Source organism: Miniopterus schreibersii (genome assembly GCF_964146895.1).
Source record: "Miniopterus schreibersii genome assembly, chromosome: 20".
Lineage (NCBI taxonomy): Eukaryota > Metazoa > Chordata > Mammalia > Chiroptera > Miniopteridae > Miniopterus > Miniopterus schreibersii.
In genome coordinates this window covers 25,737,098-25,756,176 of record NC_138122.1, presented here as the reverse complement: position 1 = coordinate 25,756,176, position 19,079 = coordinate 25,737,098, and the positions used below count along the sequence as shown (strand labels likewise).

At 46.5% G+C, this 19,079-nt stretch overlaps 1 protein-coding gene across 10 annotated transcripts in view; it reads left to right on the top strand.

Moving 5' to 3' along the window:
• The window catches only part of CLIP1 (CAP-Gly domain containing linker protein 1), a 66,899-nt gene that overhangs the window by 45,927 nt on the left and 1,893 nt on the right, over positions 1 to 19,079 (top strand). For 6 of the 10 annotated variants that reach the window (XM_081123132.1, XM_081123128.1, XM_081123130.1 and 3 more), the window contains one exon: positions 624 to 3,093. In XM_081123132.1, the coding sequence (XP_080979258.1) occupies positions 624 to 3,050 (2,427 nt within the window). In that variant the 3' untranslated portion in view covers positions 3,051 to 3,093. Of the gene's footprint in view, positions 1 to 623; positions 3,094 to 4,017; positions 4,135 to 5,380; positions 5,488 to 9,342; positions 9,464 to 11,173; positions 11,227 to 16,097; positions 16,216 to 16,288; positions 16,440 to 16,983; positions 17,034 to 18,904; positions 19,030 to 19,079 lie in introns of those variants that run through there. The other 4 variants (XM_081123137.1, XM_081123135.1, XM_081123136.1 and 1 more) reach the window with 2 other exon arrangements.

Here is a 19,079-nt window from a genome sequence, read left to right as displayed (position 1 = left end):
TAAAGATTCTTTTATGCATCCTTTCTACGATAGGAATTTTTGAATAATTAGAATGGCAGGGAAGAATCTTACAGCCTGACGTCAAAATCACGTGGCTATGTTTATCTTCTAGGTAGCTCATCAGGAATAATTTCAAAAGTTCTCTCAAAGATGAAAGGAACCAGTAGCTATCTCAGTACTTTGCAGAGCTAAACCCACTATGTAGTATCCTTTTTTTAAATTAAAAAAAAAAAAGTCATTTTTGGTTTCAGAGAGGAAGGGAGAGGGAGAGAGAAAGAGAAACAGCAATGATAAGAGAGAAACATCATCGATAGGCCGCCTCCTGCACGCCCCCTGCTGGGGATCGAGCCCACAGCCTGCGCATGTGCCCTGACCAGGAATCGAACTGCAATCTCCTGGATTCTAGGTCGATGCTCAACCGCTGAGCCAGACCGGCCAGGCTGTAGTGTCCTTTTAGGGGCTCTGTTCATCGGGATTCATTCCCCCGTTATCCAGCTTCTATGACATTTATTGTAAAAAAAATTTTTAACTTCTATGATTTAGGTTACATTAAGTTATTTGGGCTTGCATTTGTCTGCTTGATTTCATTTTGTTTCCATTCTTTCCACCTTTTGTTCCTGTAGTCGCTAACTTATTTGTTAACATCAGCCAAAAAAGAACTTGAACTAATGTCAGAAGAGCTGAGGGGTCTGAAATCTGAGAAGCAGCTTCTCGCACAGGAGGGCAATGCTCTAAAGTTAGAGAAAGGCTCGCTCTTGTCCAAGCTCGTAGAGGTGGAGGCCAGAATAACATTGCTGCAAGAAGACCAGCAGAAGCTGTGGTCGATAAATGAGGCTCTTAATTTAGAAAAGGAGAGAGTCTTCGCGGAAAAGCAAGGTGCTGAAAAACTGTGTCAACAGGAACAGCTCCATAGCGAAGCGTTGGCTGTCGAGAGAGAGAAGTTGCTTAAAGAAATCAATAATGCACAGGAAGAACTCTTGAAGATAAACATAGACAATGATTCTCTGCAAGCATCCAAAGCAGCCTTGCAGGCTCTCGTGGAAGAACTCCAGCTCAACAGAGACACTCTGCTTGCCGAGTGCGAGAAGAGTCGAGACGAAAAGGAGCGCCTGGAGAACCACATCAAGAAGCTTATCACAGAGAACCTTGCCTTGGCTAAAGATAAAGACGAGATTATTCAGAGGCTTCAGAGCTCTTATGAGGAGCTCGCCAAAGATCAGAAAACCTTGGTGCAGGAGATCAAAGATCTCACAACAGAGAAAAAGTTAGCGTCAGAGAAACAGTCAGGCCTTGAAAACACGTGCGTAGCCCTGAAGGCAGAAAGGGACGCACTCCTGCAGAACAGCAGGGACCTGCAGGTGGAGAAGAGCACTCTGCTCCAAGACCAGGACAAGCTGAACATCAGCCTGGCAGCCGCGCTCCAGGTCAAAAAGCTGCTCAGCGCTGAAGCCAGTGGGCTCCGCACGCAGCTGGACGACACCAGCAAAGCTCTGAGACAGGCTGAGCTGGAGGCGGTGCAGCTCCAGGCCACCAACACCAGCCTCACAAAGCTCCTAGAGGAAATTAAGACCAGCCGGGAGATCACGGACTCCGAGTGCATCCAGCTCCTGCATGAGAAGGAAATCGTGGCCTCGTCCGAGAGGAGGCTCCTGGCCGAAAAGGAAGAGCTTCTGCGTGAAAACAGGCTCGTCACCGAGAAGCTCAACAAACGCTCGGAGGAGGCTGCCCACGTTGAGGTGAGCCTAAACGAGAGGATCGCTTACCTGGCTTCCGAGAAGGAGGTGGTTTGTCAGAAAATGTCCAAGATCAAAAAGCAGCTTGACAGTCTCCTGCGAGAAAAGTCAGTGCTGGAAATGCAGAACGGAGATTTGCTTGCAGAAAGAGAAAACTCCATCAACACCATCGGAGAGCTTAAGAGGAAGTACGACCAGGAGTCCGCAAACAGAAGGGTCGTCGTGCAGGAGAAGATGAAACTCCTCGGGAATCTCGATGCTCTGAAGAGAGAGCTTCAAGAGAGGAAAAAGGAGAACCAAGAACTGGCAGCCACCAAGTGTGAGCTCTCGCTGATGCTCAAAGAGGCTCAGAATGCCAAGAAGCATCTAGAAAAAGAGCATAGCAGTGTACGGCAAGCCAAGGAGAGCTTGAATGCAGAACTGGAGACGTGCTGCTCTGAGAAGGACATGTTGCTGAGGGACGGGCTGAACCTGCAGGAGGAGTGTCAGAAGCTCAACGAGGAGGTGCAGGCAGCGCGGCGGTCCCTCACGCTGGAGAAGGAAGCCAGGGCCAAGGAGGCCGAGTCCTCCTCGTATGAGAGCAGCAAGCTCTACGGGAGGGTGGCGCTCCTGGAGCAGGAGCTGGGAGAGCTCAGGGCGCATACTGAGGAGCTCCAGGCTGAAAATTTCATGCTAATCCAAGAGAAGAGCAAATCGGAGCAAAAAGTGGCGGAGATACTTAAGGAAAAGGAGCTCCTGGCTGCAGAAACGGCGCGGCTCGCCGCCAACATAGAGGCGCTGAAGAGCGACTTCGCTTCCTTGTCCAAGTCCAAGTTAGAGCTGCAGGAGCTGCACAGCTGCCTCAGCAAGATCCTGGACGACCTCCGGCTGAAGCACGAGGTGACCCTGGCCGATCGGGCCAAGGCGCTGCAGGACAATGAGAGCCTGCTGGCGGAGAAGAGGGAGGCAGTGCAGGAGAGGGATGAGCTCCTGGAGGAGAAGGGGAAGCTGGCCGAGAGCCACTTCGTCCTGCAGAAGGAGGTCAGCCAGTTGGCCAAGACCAACAGCCACCTTTCCGCCAATCTCCTGGAGTCTCAGAACGAAAACCGTATTTTGAGGAAAGACAAGAGCAAGCTCACTCTTAAAATTAGGGAGCTCGAGACTCTTCACTCATTCACGGTAAAGTGGGAGGTCCCAGCACTGAGCGCCCGGACTCACTGCACTAGCTCGCTAGTGGCCAAGGGCATCTGTCCATTTCCATACCAGGAAACCACCCCATTCGCTCAGCCACTTGTGTGTCTCCAGCTGTTTGTTGCCACCCGAAAGGGCAGATGCTGACTACATGCCTAACTGCAGTAGCCTCTCTCCCTCAGACAAGTTGTCCGCTGTGAATAACAAAGGTGTACGTTTTAATTTGGGGGCTCTCCGTGGAAAGGCCCACTGTGGTTCTTACGGGCGTCCGAACACTAGTAAAGCGGGCACGTGAGATGTACAGTGTCTTCCATTTGGCTTCTTACTGTTTCATTGTGTCTGCCCATTTGGAGTCGGAAGATGCTGGCGGAGCCTCCACGGCTGGTGTCGGGGAAGGTGTAACGCAGAATTCCCATTCGCTTTATTGGACCACTTGAAATTGCCAGCAACTTCCTAAAAAAGATTTTCAGTCATTTTAATGATTATTTTTAATAGATTGCCAGCCAAGGGTTTATTCCCGTATTTCCATTATCTTTTTTATTCACAGCCATATTGATATTCATCATCCACAGCTTCTCATAGACTTCTCCATTCAGTGCTTCTCCTCAGACACTTGCCCCTTACATTGTAATTGCCCAAATAATTTTTATTTCTATTTGAAAGATTCCCCACCTAAATTCTGAGTGATTTCAAAAGGCCCCCAAGTAGAAATAGCAAGAATAGTATTTTAACCTTGAACAGGAAATATGATTAAGAGAAAAACTCAGCTGTATAAGGATGCTACTCTGTATTATCACTGAACATTTCTCTCAAGCATAAGCCGGGATGGTGAGCATAACGTGGAGCTGGCATTGGGAGGTACAGGTCCAGAGGGGTCTGAAATTATGCACGTTGCATATGACAATTGGCTTGTTGAAAACTGGCCCGGGAAGGATGTGTTCTACCTGAAAGCAAAGCCCTTTTCACACCTCGGTCTGTGTGTGCTGACATCAGGCTGGCCCGTCCTCTCGGTGTGGCTCCTAAGCCACACAGACACTGGCGGTGCCCGCGCAGCACAGCCAGAGTGGGGTCGGTGAGGGTGTCCCCATCCCTTACAGTGCTTTCTTGTGTTTAGGCTGCTCAGACAGCAGAAGATGCTGTGCAGATCATGGAGCAGATGACCAAAGAGAAGACCGAAACCCTGGCCTCCTTGGAGAACACCAAGCAAACCAATGAAAAACTGCAGACCGAAGTAATCATGTTTAAATGGCTTTTTATACAAAGGACAGTGTGTCGACTTCCTAGGATGTTTGATCACTAACTCAGGATTGTTTATTTTTTGAAGTGTGGCCTCATACAGGTGTGATCTACATTAGTGGAGTCGAATGTACACCAGAACCAGGATAATATTAAAGTGCATTGCTTCACTGCTACCTAGTCGGATCCTTTTCAAAGTGAGGGGAAGCCCCAGTAGCATGGCTTTCTATGGTAGTTGTTTGGTGATAGAACTAATGAGAGGAGGTACTGATTACATGCTCTAGATTTTGTATCTTTTATCTTAGATCACAAATACTTTTTTTTCCCAACTCTCTCCCAACTTTGAGCCACTAAATTTCATTCCTCAGCTCTGAGTTTGACGTAGGCCTTTTCTTGGCCTAATTCAGTACTGGTTCCCAATCTTGTCATTTCAAATTACTCACTCCTGGGTCTTGGACAAGTTTGTGACTTTGAGATGATTTTGATCCTGTCCAAAAGTAGCATTCTCATTCTTATACCCTTTTCTGATTTCCTTCTTCCACCTTCCCAAATCAGACCAGCCCTTTCTATCTCTGGTCACATTCCCACTCCTCCTTGTCACGTGTCTGGACTCCCGCCAGGGGCCAGGCAGACCCTAAGCTGGCTGCGTCCCCTTTGGGCAGGTGACGGGGCTGAGGGTGGGTGAGGGTCTTTCAGTCCCACGCCGTGGCTTTTTCCTTTTCAGGCTGAAGTTCAGGTGGATAACTACATTTCCCCCATCTACAAATGATTTTGAGTCCTTTTTTAAGTGAGGACTATGTCCATTTGGTGCTCAGGTTGAAAAAGTCACATCCTAAATCGCTAATCTATGGGGAAGGAAAGGAGTTTGTTTTCATTACGAAGCATAACCCTTACTTTTGTCATGCCTCTGCAGTTTCTTTTTTAAAGACGGTCATACTTGAATAGCAAGTTCAATGATACGTATCGGTGATTGTACACAAAGTGAAAGGAGACTGGTTTTCACTTATGAAGCAGTTTAGTGTGATGTTTTGGCCAGGTGTACGGGAGTGTCCAGCTAAGTGTCAGGAGGTTCACAGTGGGTAACAGACTGGTCATTTGTAATCTCTTCACCCAGGTGCCTTTTTTTAAATGACTAATTTCACTGTATTTTTAATGCACATTTTCATGAATAATTTGTCATTGTTCAGTCACATCATTATAAAATGAGTAATTTCACTGAGCTTTTTCTCTTGGTCTCTAAGTTGGACACACTTAAAGAAAACAACTTGAAAAACGTGGAGGAGCTGAACAAGTCCAAGGAACGCCTGACCGTCGAGAACCAGAAAATGGAAGAATTCAGAAGAGAAATGTAAGTTTCCCTCCTGTGAGATGCTGTATCGCAGTTACTGAGAATCACAAAAGAGAAAACCTTGCTCACTATTTAAAAAAATACTTGACAAGTACACGAAGTAAAAATAGTCACCCCCTACCCCCCAGGCGCTATCGCGCCTGAGAAGTCGCTCCTGTAACACTGTTATAAGTCAGAACTACAGGTGCGGTGAAGGTCAGAATGCAGTGTGTGCGAGCTGGTGATCAGGACCTTTGGGTTCAAATGTGACTATGTAAAGCCTTGTGAAAATACAAGTGGAATCAGAGTTTTGTAGAGTAGTGTGATCACACAATAGCCAGTCTTAACGTTTCTCAGCATCGGGCCCTTTAATAATAAATCCCTCAAAACCTTTTCTATAGGGGAAAAAACCCCAGCAGTGCTGAGATTATCAGTCTTGACTTTTAAGAGTAATCACATCTCCTGGCCTGGAAATGAAATGAGCAGGATTTTGGAAGCATTTTTCTAATCAAGATTTACCCATCAGACTGTTGCCCAAACTGAGGCAGACAGGTCGTCCATGTTTCCTTGGTCAACACCACATTTCAAGTTCGGTTCTTATAATTATGCAGGTAGCTGTTTAACTGGCATTTAAAAAATATATATGTCTTTATTGATTTGAGAGAGAGAGAGAGGAAGAGAGAAACATCAATGGGCTGCCTCCTGCATGCCCCCTACTGGGGATTGAGCTCGAAACCCAGACATTCGCCCTGACCAGGAATAGGCCCAGCGACCTTTTGGTGCCTGCCAAAGCCCAGTAACACAGGTAGTGGTCACCGTGGTGGGGAAATGAATTCAGGGCCAGTACAGCTCTAGATTCCAGTTCCCCAGCCCCATGACACCCATAGTTCTGCTAACCTGGAGCATTCGAGCACTGAGTTTACTTCAGTTCATTTGTGTCACACAGGCAGCTGGTGAGGGAGGATATGAGCAGCAGGAGAAGATTCCCTAACCAGCCTCCCCCTGCCATGATCCCACCTCCGAGCTCTCTGGGCCACACTAGGTAATGGAGGGGCAGGGCCAGAGTGGGCCTCCCAAGAGAGCTCGGGAGTTAGACAATATCCCTCTTTCCTGCTGGGAGACTTCAGAGCCCCTTGCCGTGTCATTCCATTCATACAGTGTTGACGTGTTCAACGTCCTTGCTAAGTTTTTTCTCCTGTTACCTGCCCCGACAGTGGGGGTGGTTTCACCTCTCGTAAGAGAAATTGTTTTTGTGCCCCCTCCCTTGAAAGCTCAGCCTCGTGCCAGGGGAAGCAGAGGACCAGGAGCAGAAGACAGGCCCCCCCACCCCTCTAACTTTAGCCTGTCTTCCTCCCTGAAGCTGTGCTCCCCAGATCTCTGACTCCTGAGGGCAGTGGGCCAGGCGAGGGGCCAGACCACAGGGCGGACAGAACCTAGGCTGCTTTTTTTGAATCCTCACCCGAGGATATATTTTCATTGATCTTTTTAGAGAGAGAGGAAGGCAGGGGCAGTGAGAAGCATTGATTGGTTGCCCCCGTACAGTGCCCTGACCAGGAATTGAACTGGCCACCTTTTGGTGCACAAGATGACACTCAGCCAACTGAACCACACCGACCAGGGTTAGGCTGCTTTGGTCCTTAACTTTTTTCTGGCCCACCAGCCTTGAGGGAACCACGTCTTCTGCCAGTCACTTGCCCAGTATTCTTAGCAGGAGGGAGGGGCAGTAGGGGACACCCTAGTGACATGTCCGGAGCTGGTGGAGGGAGGTATGAGGAGTGGGTGGAGATAGCCCCTACCCTCAGAGACTCATTGTTCCCTGCCCTAGATTTGGCCACCTTTCAAGGGCCATCTAATATGTGTCCTATGTAACGGGAACAGTGCTTCTATAAAATAAAAATAAAAAGCAGTCATTTGACTGCTCCTTAGTCCCTCAGGGCTGAAAGCTAGAGATGAGCAGGTGTTTGTTCTATGGTTTGGCCTGTGTACGGGGCTCTTCGTGTCCTCTAGAGCTTGTCTGGTATTTCCCTCACCCAACAGGACTGTGGGTCCTCAAGGACAAGGGACACCAGTATAGACACAGGAGGTCTACTGGGAACTATAGAGCATTGCCCTTGGCACTGGCCGCCCTGCACCTAGACCCTGTGTTCCTTTTCCTCTGTGCTGCTTGCTAGACTGGTTTTAGGAAAACTCTTCCTTGGGTTAGCCAGCTCCTACTTTCAGATGGAAAGAGAGAATGCAGTGGTGTCTCTCTGCCGTATAATATTGAACCTTAGGGACAATGACACGAGCAATCTAATGTTTTTCTTTATTCACCTGGCAAGGTGCTAAATGAGACAATGTACGTAAAAGCGTTTTTGTAGATTTTAAAGCATCGAACCAATACTTAGGGCATTTTGATATTCCTCAGATTCCTTGTTTTAATTTCCTGGCTGTGGGTCCCTAATAGACACCAAGGACTTAAACTTTAAAAAATAAAAATCTTTCATAGAGAAAAGGCAGGACCACAAACGTGACTCACAGGCCACACAAGCGCTGAGACCAAACATCCCCTGAGGAAGGCAGTGACCACCTGGGAAGAAAAGGTTTGGCTCATGATGACGTCATCCTAAGTAAAACCTTCCATTTTGTCAAGAACTGATAGGTTTTAGAAGATGAACTTTAGCTGCCCTGTGTGGGTGTTACTTCGATCCATAGTTAAAATCAAGCCTCCCAGGTTTTGAATGACTAATTCCCTCCATCTCAGTTTTTCTTCACTTGTTAAACAAACATCTCCGTAAAACACTACATTTAATGTGCTAAGAGAATCGTTTTGTGGATTAAGTTCCCCAAATCTTCGTGCGGTCACCCCCGTGTGGATGTTATAGATGAATGGAGAGCTAAAGATCTAGAAAACTGAGATGCCACTGCAGCCTGTTAGACAGTTGAAGTTAAAAATAGATGTGCTCATGCGTCAGCAGATGGATTCGTATCCAGGTGACTGGACTCAGAATCCAGCCACGTAGCACAGCTCACCCAATGAGGGTAGCCAGCTCAGACTTAGGATTCACAATTGCATCAAAACCCGAGATGGCACAAAACTAAAATCTAGTCATTGAATAAAATATTTGGAATGTCCATGTATAGAGAATAACAATTTGGGAAGTATATTTTGGATTAATTTTAGTCTTCAAGGATGCTGAGTAAATAGACTTAGCCTGCTCATATTTTATATGCTGATACTGATGAGATAGGTTAGGAGACTGCTTTTTTATTTACTTCTTTTAATTATAAATTAGCATTATGGAAAGAATAGAGTCCAAATAAAACACCTATTATGTAACTAGAAAACTGAATTTCCTTGGGGATTACACCTCTAGTTGGCCAAAAAATGCACTGAGATTCATGTCAGCACTTGATTCTGACAGATACGGACAAATGAGACCATTAGATTTTGATTTCTGCCAGAAAAAAAAACAGATTACAGACTTATGCAGTTAGAACAGAGCGCCTTGGCAGCAGAGCAAATCCTTTGTCAACATCGGTAGGCTTTAGTATTATTTTCTAATGGATATAGTCCTACCGACCATTTCACTTGTCACTTATTTCATGGTAACATTGCATTTTGTGGGGGGCGTGTATAGAAGTAAGGTCAGTGTGGGTGGCGAGAGGCTGGATGCAGAGTTTATTAGGTTTTTAGAAAATGTAATTGTGGGCGGCAGTCCTCCTGAGGTCAGAGCCCCGCAGCCCCGCGTGGGGATAACACTGCCTCCTGGTGTGCAGATCCCATCAGGCACGTGACCCAGATATATTTTCCTCGGTGCTGTGAAGCTGGTCGGCTCCCACAGTTTCCGTGCCTGTCTTGTTTCTATGGTAACCCCGCGCCCACTGTCCTTGCAGAGAAGCCCTGAAGCAGGCAGCCGCTCAGAAGTCCCAGCAGCTTTCGGCGCTGAAGGAGGAGAACGTGAAACTTGCCGAGGAGCTGGGGAGGAGCAGGGACAAAGTCACGAGCCACCAGAAGGTCAGTGGGCCTCGGCCGGGGTGCTCCCGGCTCTGCCACACCTGTGCCTCCCGCTGCACGGGGCTCTGCTCCAAGGGGTTGGGTCGTTCCGCCTGGGATTTCATGTTGCCTGTGTTCTGTGCTCCATGTTCCAAGTGTGCTGCTTAGGGGAGAAGTGAGCTGCCATGTCCTTAAGAAAAACAAACAGCACTGGGAACTTGCAAGCAAGAAGAAATTAAGATCTTTCTTAGCTGATCTTATAGCGATGCATTTTAATGGACAGGGACAATGTCTTCTTCCTACTGCCGCTTGGATTTTAAAATGATTTTTCTCTAAGGTCTTTTTTTTTTCTTTCATCAAATTGGTTTTAAGGAAACAGATTCCAAGAATATGGTTTTGGTGTGAGGGTTGGCAGCTGTTTCTAAATAGAACTCTGCTTTACTTTAAATAAAAAATGTAAGAGACATTTCCTAATGGAACTGTGTATCCATGTGTACCCGTGTGTGTTGGCGTGTGGGATGTGTTACACCTGGAATGAATGCCAGCCACAGCCCATGTGCTCCTGCACTTAAATCCCAAAGGTTCCTGGCAAGTTCATTAAACACTGAAACCAAACTGAGTTTAAAGAATGCCACGTTCTGCCCTTTACTCTTCACCCACTGAATCAGGTGCTAGGTAACCGGTTAGTCCCATCTCACGTCAGAGCAGACGCCCAAAGGGATGTCATGGAGAGAGCGTCACTGTGTAGAAGCTTTGATCTGTACGTCAAGGGGAAATTTTCCCCCAGCATCCTTTGCAAACATCTATTCTCACGGGTAGAGTAGTTTGGGGTAAGCGTAGAGCATCCCTGGACATGGCACCATCTGTGGCAGAAGCACTTTCTGGAGAGTTGATCTCAGACTTTAACATCCTCACTGTAACTTTCCACACATTTTTTACTTCATGAAAGAGATACCACGTCTCTAGCCTCTGGGAGTATGGTGATGCCGCCGGCGGTGGTCTCTCCCCTCTGCTGGGTCCTGCTGTGTGACAGGCACACATAGGTGACAGCTGCCACCTCTCTCATCTGTAAAAGGGGAAAGGACCACAGAGGTGAGGTGACTTGTGCAGCCTCCTGCAGCTGAGTGTCAGGAGCCCTCTGTCTTCTGGTTTGGGCCAGGAAAGGACCAGAGCTAAGTAGGGTGGCTGCCCTCTCCTGTGATAGGATGTGAGAAGCCAGAGCTCGTGAAGAGTACAGGCCCTTTCTCCAGAGGAGGTTTTCTTCCCTGGCACAGACAGAGCATCCAAAACATTGGCTAGCTCTGAGCTCAGTGTGTCCGTGAGATCTGGCAAGGGAAGGGCCTCGGCCCAGTGCCGCGTCTGTTCCCATATCCCTTCATCTCATTTTGTTGAGTTTGTCTGGTGGAGAGAACACCCAGAGGAACACCCAGAGGTCACCCTCTCGTCGCATGTCGTGACCTTCCCTGGACCCTTGATTCATCTCTGTTTCTGTCACCCAGACCCGGAGAGGATTCGGGGGGGCGGAGTGCCATGTGCCTGGGAAGTTTCTCAGGGCCCCGCTCAACCCTCCAGGTGGTCCTCTTTCGCATGTTGGGGTCTCAGCTTCCTTTTGAACAGCTTCTGTGACTAAACATTTGAAAATCAGGGATGTTGAAAGGTGTAGGGCATGAGAAGTAGGCTTCTCCTCGGGCTCGTTAGCAACTGAGCTTTTGTGTGTGTGCTTTTTTCCAGGTGGAAGAAGAGAGATCTGCGCTCAATAATCAGCTGTTAGAAATGAAAAAGAGGTAGGTCGTCTTTTTCTGTGTATCTCTGGCACGTGTGTGCGTGCGCGCGTTTAACCAGGAAAACGTGAGAACTTGATGTGTACGGAGACTTGTAGAAAGCGTACGACCTTCTCGTTCAGAAACTTGCACCGTGGTAGTTCCGCACTCGTAACTGACACATGATGAAGCCTCCCTCCCGGGAGTCGCAGCATTCGTTACTAACGCCAAGAACAGCTGAACTTCTAAGCCGCTTTCAGTGGCGTTTGTTCGGAAGTGTTCTAAAGTCGGCCTGTCTCACCACACTGCTGTTCCCCCCTAGTTTCAGTAACTAAACTTGCTGTCGTTTTACAGAGAGTAATTGATCTGCGTAGAAACACTGATTCCCGTTCCATAAAAATTTTCATTTTTCAGTAATAACAGGCAACACAATTATAAGTGTTTATGTTCTGAAAAAGAGCTTTGTTATTTTTTCATGATAATCAAACAGTATTCAAATGGAAGCCTCCCGATCCTTTTGAGTAAGAATACATGGGCCCGTAGAAATAACCATTGGGAAACTCGCTTATATATCCTGACAGTCTGCTCTTTTAAAATGTGCCGTTTCTGTGTAATTAAAAATAATAATGAAATAGAATAGGAAAACAAGAATTCTCACACTTGCAAAGTGTTCTCTTCTTACTTGCCAGGGCTGAGGGGCTCCCCTCCCCTCCCCGGGCCACTGGCACATGCGTTTTAGTCCCACTGCAGTGCCCCTCCTGCCCGCTCGGCCGCTGCTGAGGAATTGAGGGCTGTGCTCAGCCTACAAGATAGTTGAGTTCCATGAACTACATTCTATAGGACGTTAGGCCTTGGTCCAGGGCTGCCTCTCTTCCTCCTTTCCTTCTGTAATTAAGAAACACTGAGATTCATAATTCTTTAAAGTTTCACACCAGAACGTGTGTGTTTTGGTACCGCCAGGCTCCTGGTCCCACTGGGTGTTCTCCAGGGAACCGTGCGTGAACCATGGTGACTGGGCTGCCCCGACCTAATGCACAGCCCTGCCCACATGGGCCTTGGATGCTTATTTTTACATTCATAAGACTATTTCTTTCAAAAGAACCTCATGTCCAAAGTTACCCAGGACATGTGAAAAAGTTCATAGAGCTATTTCTGTGACATCCTGGCCAGGGGACGTATAAAAATGAGCTGATGTAAGCGCTGGCATGTCCCCTTGCATTTACATGGCACTTCAGAATTCACAAGTCTATCTAATCTCAAAACAACCCAGTGAAGTATAGAATGAGGCGTGCATTTAAAAAGGGTGGAGCGAAAGCCTGAAGTCAGGCAGCTTGGCCAAGAATTCAGGTGCAGGCATAAGACCTAGGTCCTTGGATTTTTATGCTGGTTCTTGTCTCGCTATACATTTATTTATTATCCCTTTTTAAAAGAAAGATGCTATGCTTCTTCAGCCCTTAGCACATGACTAAATGTTTCACATACCTTTCAAAATGTGATTGGGCGTGTGACTTTTTTCACGGCTTCAAAAGGTGGGACAAATTTGAGTGCCAGCCCATCCCTGTCTTCATATCTCACCATCTCTGCTCCCCTTTTAGGTTCTGGATATGTTTAGGAGAATGCCTCTTAAAAATCACTCGTTATCAGTAAATGCAGATGAAGTGGAGAGGTGTGTCCCTCTGGCCGCTAAAGCCCACAGCAGGTGGGGGAGCTCATTTGGCTTCCCTCCCCACCCTCTGGGCTTTTTGATGTCAGAGAAGGGACTTCAGAGCCAGAATCATAGATGTGGACTTTTGGGACTTTTGGGGTCAGAATCAATTCTGCTAGTGTAAATGCCAGATGGCTGTGAGGACCGAGAACTGGTTGATGGTTCTGTCTACAAACTCTGCAGAGGTCCTGTGCTGCTCACTGTGGGTGGCTGACTGTCTGACTGTCTCCGAGCTCTCGCTGCTTACCGATGCTCATTTCACCCCTCTCTTTTCCCTTCCTACTCTTGCTTCCTTTGCTATATCTGTGTGTCTTTCATGGTAAGACTAAAGAAAGTCTATCCACGTTATAATAAATAAATTTCATATATTTTTAGTAAACCAAATTGTTGTATATATTTTTTGGCTGCCTTTGTCCCTTTGTTGTCTTGCTTTTGTTTTGTAAATATTCTCAGCAGCACACACACACACACACACACACACACTCCCGTTATCTTTTTTTGTACCTATATACGTCAAAGAGCTGCAGTGCAAACTTAGTTCTCCTGACTGACTTGCATTTCTCTTCATATTTCTAATATTTGGTTCTTGTTATCTCGCATTTTAAAGCTTGCCCAGTTACACTTTAAGGTATTCGCTTGATTACTAGAATTTGTTTCTTGTGTAAGTGGTAAGGAAAGAATCTGGCTAGTGCGTTCCCTTGGGGAAAAGATTTCTGGCCCCTCTGGCCCTGTTTTCATATTATGTTTATCTCCCCTTTTTGATATTTTGAGTCAGCCAGTATGATTTGTGACTCAGAGGTCAGTGACATTGGCATAAATGGCTTAACTCAGCCCCTCTTGGTTTGCACAGTAGGATTTGGGTTTAGAAATAGCCTAAGCAGCCAGCAGATAGGATCTTTCCCAAAGATGAGCTGCCAACATCTGTTTTTCCTGTCATTTGTCCCTTCCTCAACCACTCAGCTGTTGATAACTTGCACAGGAAAGGTTCTGCCTGCCCTCTTAGAAAGCAGCCTTGCTCAGAAGTTGTGTGTATGTGATGAGCAGATAAAGACGCTGTACCTTCTTCCTCCTGCCAGCTGGTGGTCCCCAAGACCAGGAATCTGTGACATCTTGGCTAACTGGAGTCCTGATGATGGAAGAACCTAAATCTATTCAGTGAACCCCAAATCCTGGTATTTTTCAGTAGAAACACTTAAAATAACATTCAGATTTGAGTTGGATTTCTAACAAGTGGAGCTCTTGGAACAGGTTTTACAATAGAGTAAACTACCGAGTAAGTTCACTAGAGGTTTAAGGAGCCCAGGCTTTATTGAATCTTCGGATAACGTCCAATATTTATTTTCCAGGTGGAAGAAGTGTCCGTTTATTCTGTCTGTTAAAATCATTCTGTTTTAACCCAAACAAGATCTTATTTCTTAGCAAGGTGTTAGTAATTTAGCATCACCGATGCCCGCCCCCTTTTCATTGTACAAATAACGCTTGGGTGTTGAGTTCAAGAAGTTTCTGTAAGTCTCAAATTCTTTTCTTACTACTTACCACTCCAGAGTGTAAGCGTAAGCCACACAGTGAGATAAATACAACACTTACATTTTTATCTTTGCGTAGAATTCACCATAAGTCATGAGAATTCTGTAATTCGTGTGCCGGATATCTTGGGTCTCACTAACCAGACACGTACATTCTGCCATTTCTAACCTGGGCCTCAGTTTCCGATCCTTCTAGTCGCCTCTGAAACAGACCAAACCTGACACGTTCCACACTCATCCAGTTACTGCCAGTGGAACGGGGAGTTATGAGTTCTCACTTGCGATCAGCTCTGTTGATGAAGAGTCTCGGTTATATGGCCTGAGGGCTAGCTAGGAAAATTCTCTCCCGTTTTGTTTTTTCCAAAATATTTTTGTGATACAACGTCTTTTTCCCCTTGTTTCACACTGCATGTAATTTTTAAAAATTACTTATTATTTTAAAGTTACAGATTCACAGAAGAGTTGCGAAGGTTGTTCAGAGTGTACCCACGTGCCCTTCCCCTAGGGCCCCCTTAATGTGAATGTTGTGCATTCCCTGATACATTGATCAGAACTTAGGAGGGGACACTGCTGCACACTCTCAGCTGGACCAGGTGTTACTCAGGTTGCCCCAGTTTTCCCACTGACATCATTTTTCTGCTCCAGGGCCCAGTATAGGCGGCCACACTGCATTCAGGGTCACTGCTCCCTAGTCTCCTCCAGTCTGACTGTCTCAGTCCTCACTCTGGTGACTTGACCATAACACTCTCGAATGCACGTAATTTCTCAACAGAAACTTAAAACGCACACAAACACAGAGCAGCCAGCCCTTTGGGGTTGTATCTAGTGTCTTGGCCCCCGCCCCCGTCTTCCCTTCATCTTTCCCCTTCTTTCCCACTCCTTTGCCTCCAAGATAAGTGTTTCCCTCTCATCAAAGGCCTGGTCCCCTCCCTCTGCTGATGACCAAACACTGAGTCAGGCTGAGAACATAACCCCAGTGCTCAGCCCCCCTCCCTCCAGACGCCCCCATGCATTCATTCTGTCCCTGGAACTCCATTTTAACATTTCTGCTCTGGCCTTTATGTAGTTACCTTTCATTCCTGTGAGCAATGTAGTGTCCTCTTCAGATTCCACGGATGAAAAGTAGTCTGAACAGTAGTGCTATTTGCTCCTGTTTCGGCCCATAAGATCTCAAAAACACATTCTTGGAACTTGCTGAAAGTTACTGAAATTAGTGAGAACCAATCGATACTTCCAGCATAAAACTGCTCTGCATGACATCGTATAACCGCTTTGCATGTGTGTATTTTAATCGTTGTTATTGCTTGGTAATAGTTTATTCAAGAAGTAACGGGATTCAGCTGGGATTCAATATTTAGAAGAATTCTTTGGGGGTGCAACAGTCTTGTTTTTCTTTTTTTAACAATTGTACGTCTTCCAAAGTTATTAACTTGTTTCTTTAAATTCAAACGGATGCAATGATGTGCAGGTTGTGGCATGTCTGCCTAGTAAACTTTTACTCCCCGGCGGTAAGTAAAGCGGAAGCACAGTAGCCTCCGCCCTATAACGCTTCCCTGGGAGACACGCTCGTTAACTGACGTTGATCGCGTGCTTGTTCTAGGACAGTCGTGCGCAGATCACTCTCTCGGCTGATTTCTGGGATTTTTAACTCTTTGGTCTTTTAGAGAATCCAAGTTAATAAAAGACACCGATGAGGAAAAAGCTTCCCTGCAGAAGTCCATCAGCATTACGAGTGCCCTACTCACGGGCAAGGATGCGGAGCTGGAGAAGCTGAGGGGCGAGGTAGGTACCGGCCCGCGCGAGCCCTCCCGCCGCCCGCGCAGGCCCGCGCCTAAGCCACGCCGCCGTGTTGCAGGTCGCCGTGCTGCGGGGAGAGAACGCTTCTGCCAAGTCCTTGCATTCGGTTGTTCAGTCTCTCGAGTCTGATAAGGTGAAGCTCGAGCTCAAGGTAAAGAACTTGGAGCTTCAGCTCAAAGAAAACAGGAGGCAGCTCAGCAACTCCTCAGGTAAAATGATGACCGCGTGCGTGGCGCCTCTTGCTGACCCCACTGCTCCCCACACAGGAGCCGTATCCAGTCGGGATGCACCACACCCCCTGACGTACCCCTCCGTCCTTGGCTGTGCCACCATTTAATCAGATGAGGGCTGATCATGACCCAGGTCCGATGCGAAGGGGCACCTGGTATCTGTCCCACTTCCGGACCTGCCCCTGGGTTCGAGTGCTGGCAGAAACATAAGCTGGCAGATGCCAGCTGCCATCGCTGTAGAGCTGTGGGTTCTGGAGGTGTACAGTGAGGAGAACAGATGGTCCCTCACTTGTTAAATTCACATGGACACGGGGGCCATTCTCACCTGGCAGTGAGCCAGCCCGAGAGAGGACCCCCGGAGGGGTCGGGCCAGTGGCACAGGTCCCTTGGGGTCCAGCGATGGGACAGGAGCTTACGAGTGCGTTCTCAGGCGCATCTGCCAACTTCACAGGGAATGGGTTTTCGTTGCAATAACGGGAAAAAGGTGATTATTTTTTTAAAACGCTCCGCTTTCCCCCACAAGGCAATACTGACGCTCGGGCAGAAGATGACGAGAGAGTCCAGGAGAGTCAGGTAGGGTCTTCGTTTTGCGATGCCTACTTGCTATTGTAAAAAATCATTTAATCTCTTGAACAGTGATACATTCATGTGGTCTAAGGATTAAGCAGTATTAAAAATATATACAGTAGAACATCTTCCTCCAATCCCTTCTCTTCTGGTCAGTTCCCAGCCCTCCAAACAGGCAATCACTGTGGTTAGTGTCTTTTAAAAAAATCTTTTCAGGGATTTTGAAAAACGTAAATATAAGCCAAGACTACTAGTCTTTTCCCTTTTTATGTACATGGTGCCATATTATATAAACTGACTGGCACTTACCTCTTTCATCGCTGTATAGTGTTCCATTAAATGGATGCACCTTAATGGAATTCATTCTCTATCGGTTGATGTAACATTTGGGATGTTTCTGATCTAGGTTCTGTAAACAATGCTGACTCAAATTTTGCAGATATACTAGTATTCCTTCGGTATAAATTCCTAGAACTAGAATTGTTCTGTCAAAAGGTTCCTTGCTTATCTCTGCCTTAAAAAGATGGGGTTCTTGAAAACTGTTTCCTAAAGCCAAAATTAACAAGATAGCTTTTAGCTTTAGAAATGCAGTTATATGGAGACAAAGTTTCTCTATCTGGAGATATAATGGCATATAGGCACAAGCATCCCTTGTCAATTTTAATAATATATTTTTGGGTATATTTATCGTGTTCAAAAATCACAGGTACAGAAGCCATCTTTGATTTGTAAATAAAAGAAAAGCGCAGGGGGTTTGAAAGGCATGGAAGGATTCAGCCAAGTACTAACTTACCCGGTTAGCATTATCTGCTTAGTGTGTCCATGTGATAAACGTCCACTTGATTAACAGTGTTTTTCTTTCTCCGCTTCCCTTTCTGCTTCCGCTTGCCTCATCTGCCACTGCCAACGCTTTTCTTCCGATCAGCAAATGGTTTGTTTTGTGTTTCCTAATTTGCGAGCGTGTGCACGCGCGTTTTCTCACTATGCTTCCATCCGTGTTGTGCATCCCTCCTCTTCCGAAACAAAGCTCTTAACACGATGAAGGCTTAGAAAGTGCAGGTTAAGAAGTGAGCATAGATCAGTGGGCCCACCTTCAGTGTTGGCAGGGATGTTCTGCAGGGAACCACAGAGCTCCCGATTGCTTTGTTTCGTAACATGCCCTGGCAGAGAAAAAGGCCAGCTACCTCTTTAAAAATGGAAATGTCTGTGTGTGTATACACTTGTACACATTTTTTTTTAGTATAGTCAAGTGGGATTTTTTCCCCAGCTATTTAGAGAAATGAGACCTTTTTATTATTTGTAGAAGAGGGAATGAACTTTTTGTTTTTAAATGAAAGTGCCCTTGGTTTGAAAGCAAATGTTAGGACAAGAGTGTTTTTCCCTGCTGGTCATCTCGTCCCACTGCCCAGTGAATCTTGGCACAGTTGCTTTTCCCAGTTGTGGCACCTGAGCGCCGCCCTGTACCTGAGCGTGTGCCACTGTCTCCTCAGTGGAAATGGAGCTTGAGCCTACTCTTTCAGACTCCTCCATTTTTCTCTGAGGACTCAGTCGCCATCCCACCATGATCCGTCAGTGAGCATGGTGGGAGGAGAATTTCCCTGAACTTTTCAAATCTCCAGATATAAGTCATGGATTGGTTCTACAGTGTAATAAAACAACTCCATGGTTATGCTTCTTGTAAAATGTTGTATGTGTACGTCTTTGTGTACACATCAAACATAAGTTCGGTGTCAGCCACTATTGGCCCCTCTAACATCCAGCACCCCCCGCATCAATAGCATGAGTCTGCGGCCGTGACTTCTTGATATTCACTCCACTGGACACGTTTCAGACGTTTTACACATCTGTTGTGTTGTTTTTTCCCCTGAACAAATTAGATTGATTTCCTAAATTCAGTGATTGTGGACCTTCAAAGGAAGAACCAAGACCTCAAGATGAAGGTAGAGATGATGTCAGAAGCAGCCCTTAATGGGAATGGTGACGACCTGAATAACTATGACAGGTATTTCATATGAAGCAGCACTGCTTAGAACCTAAATAAACTGTGGTTTT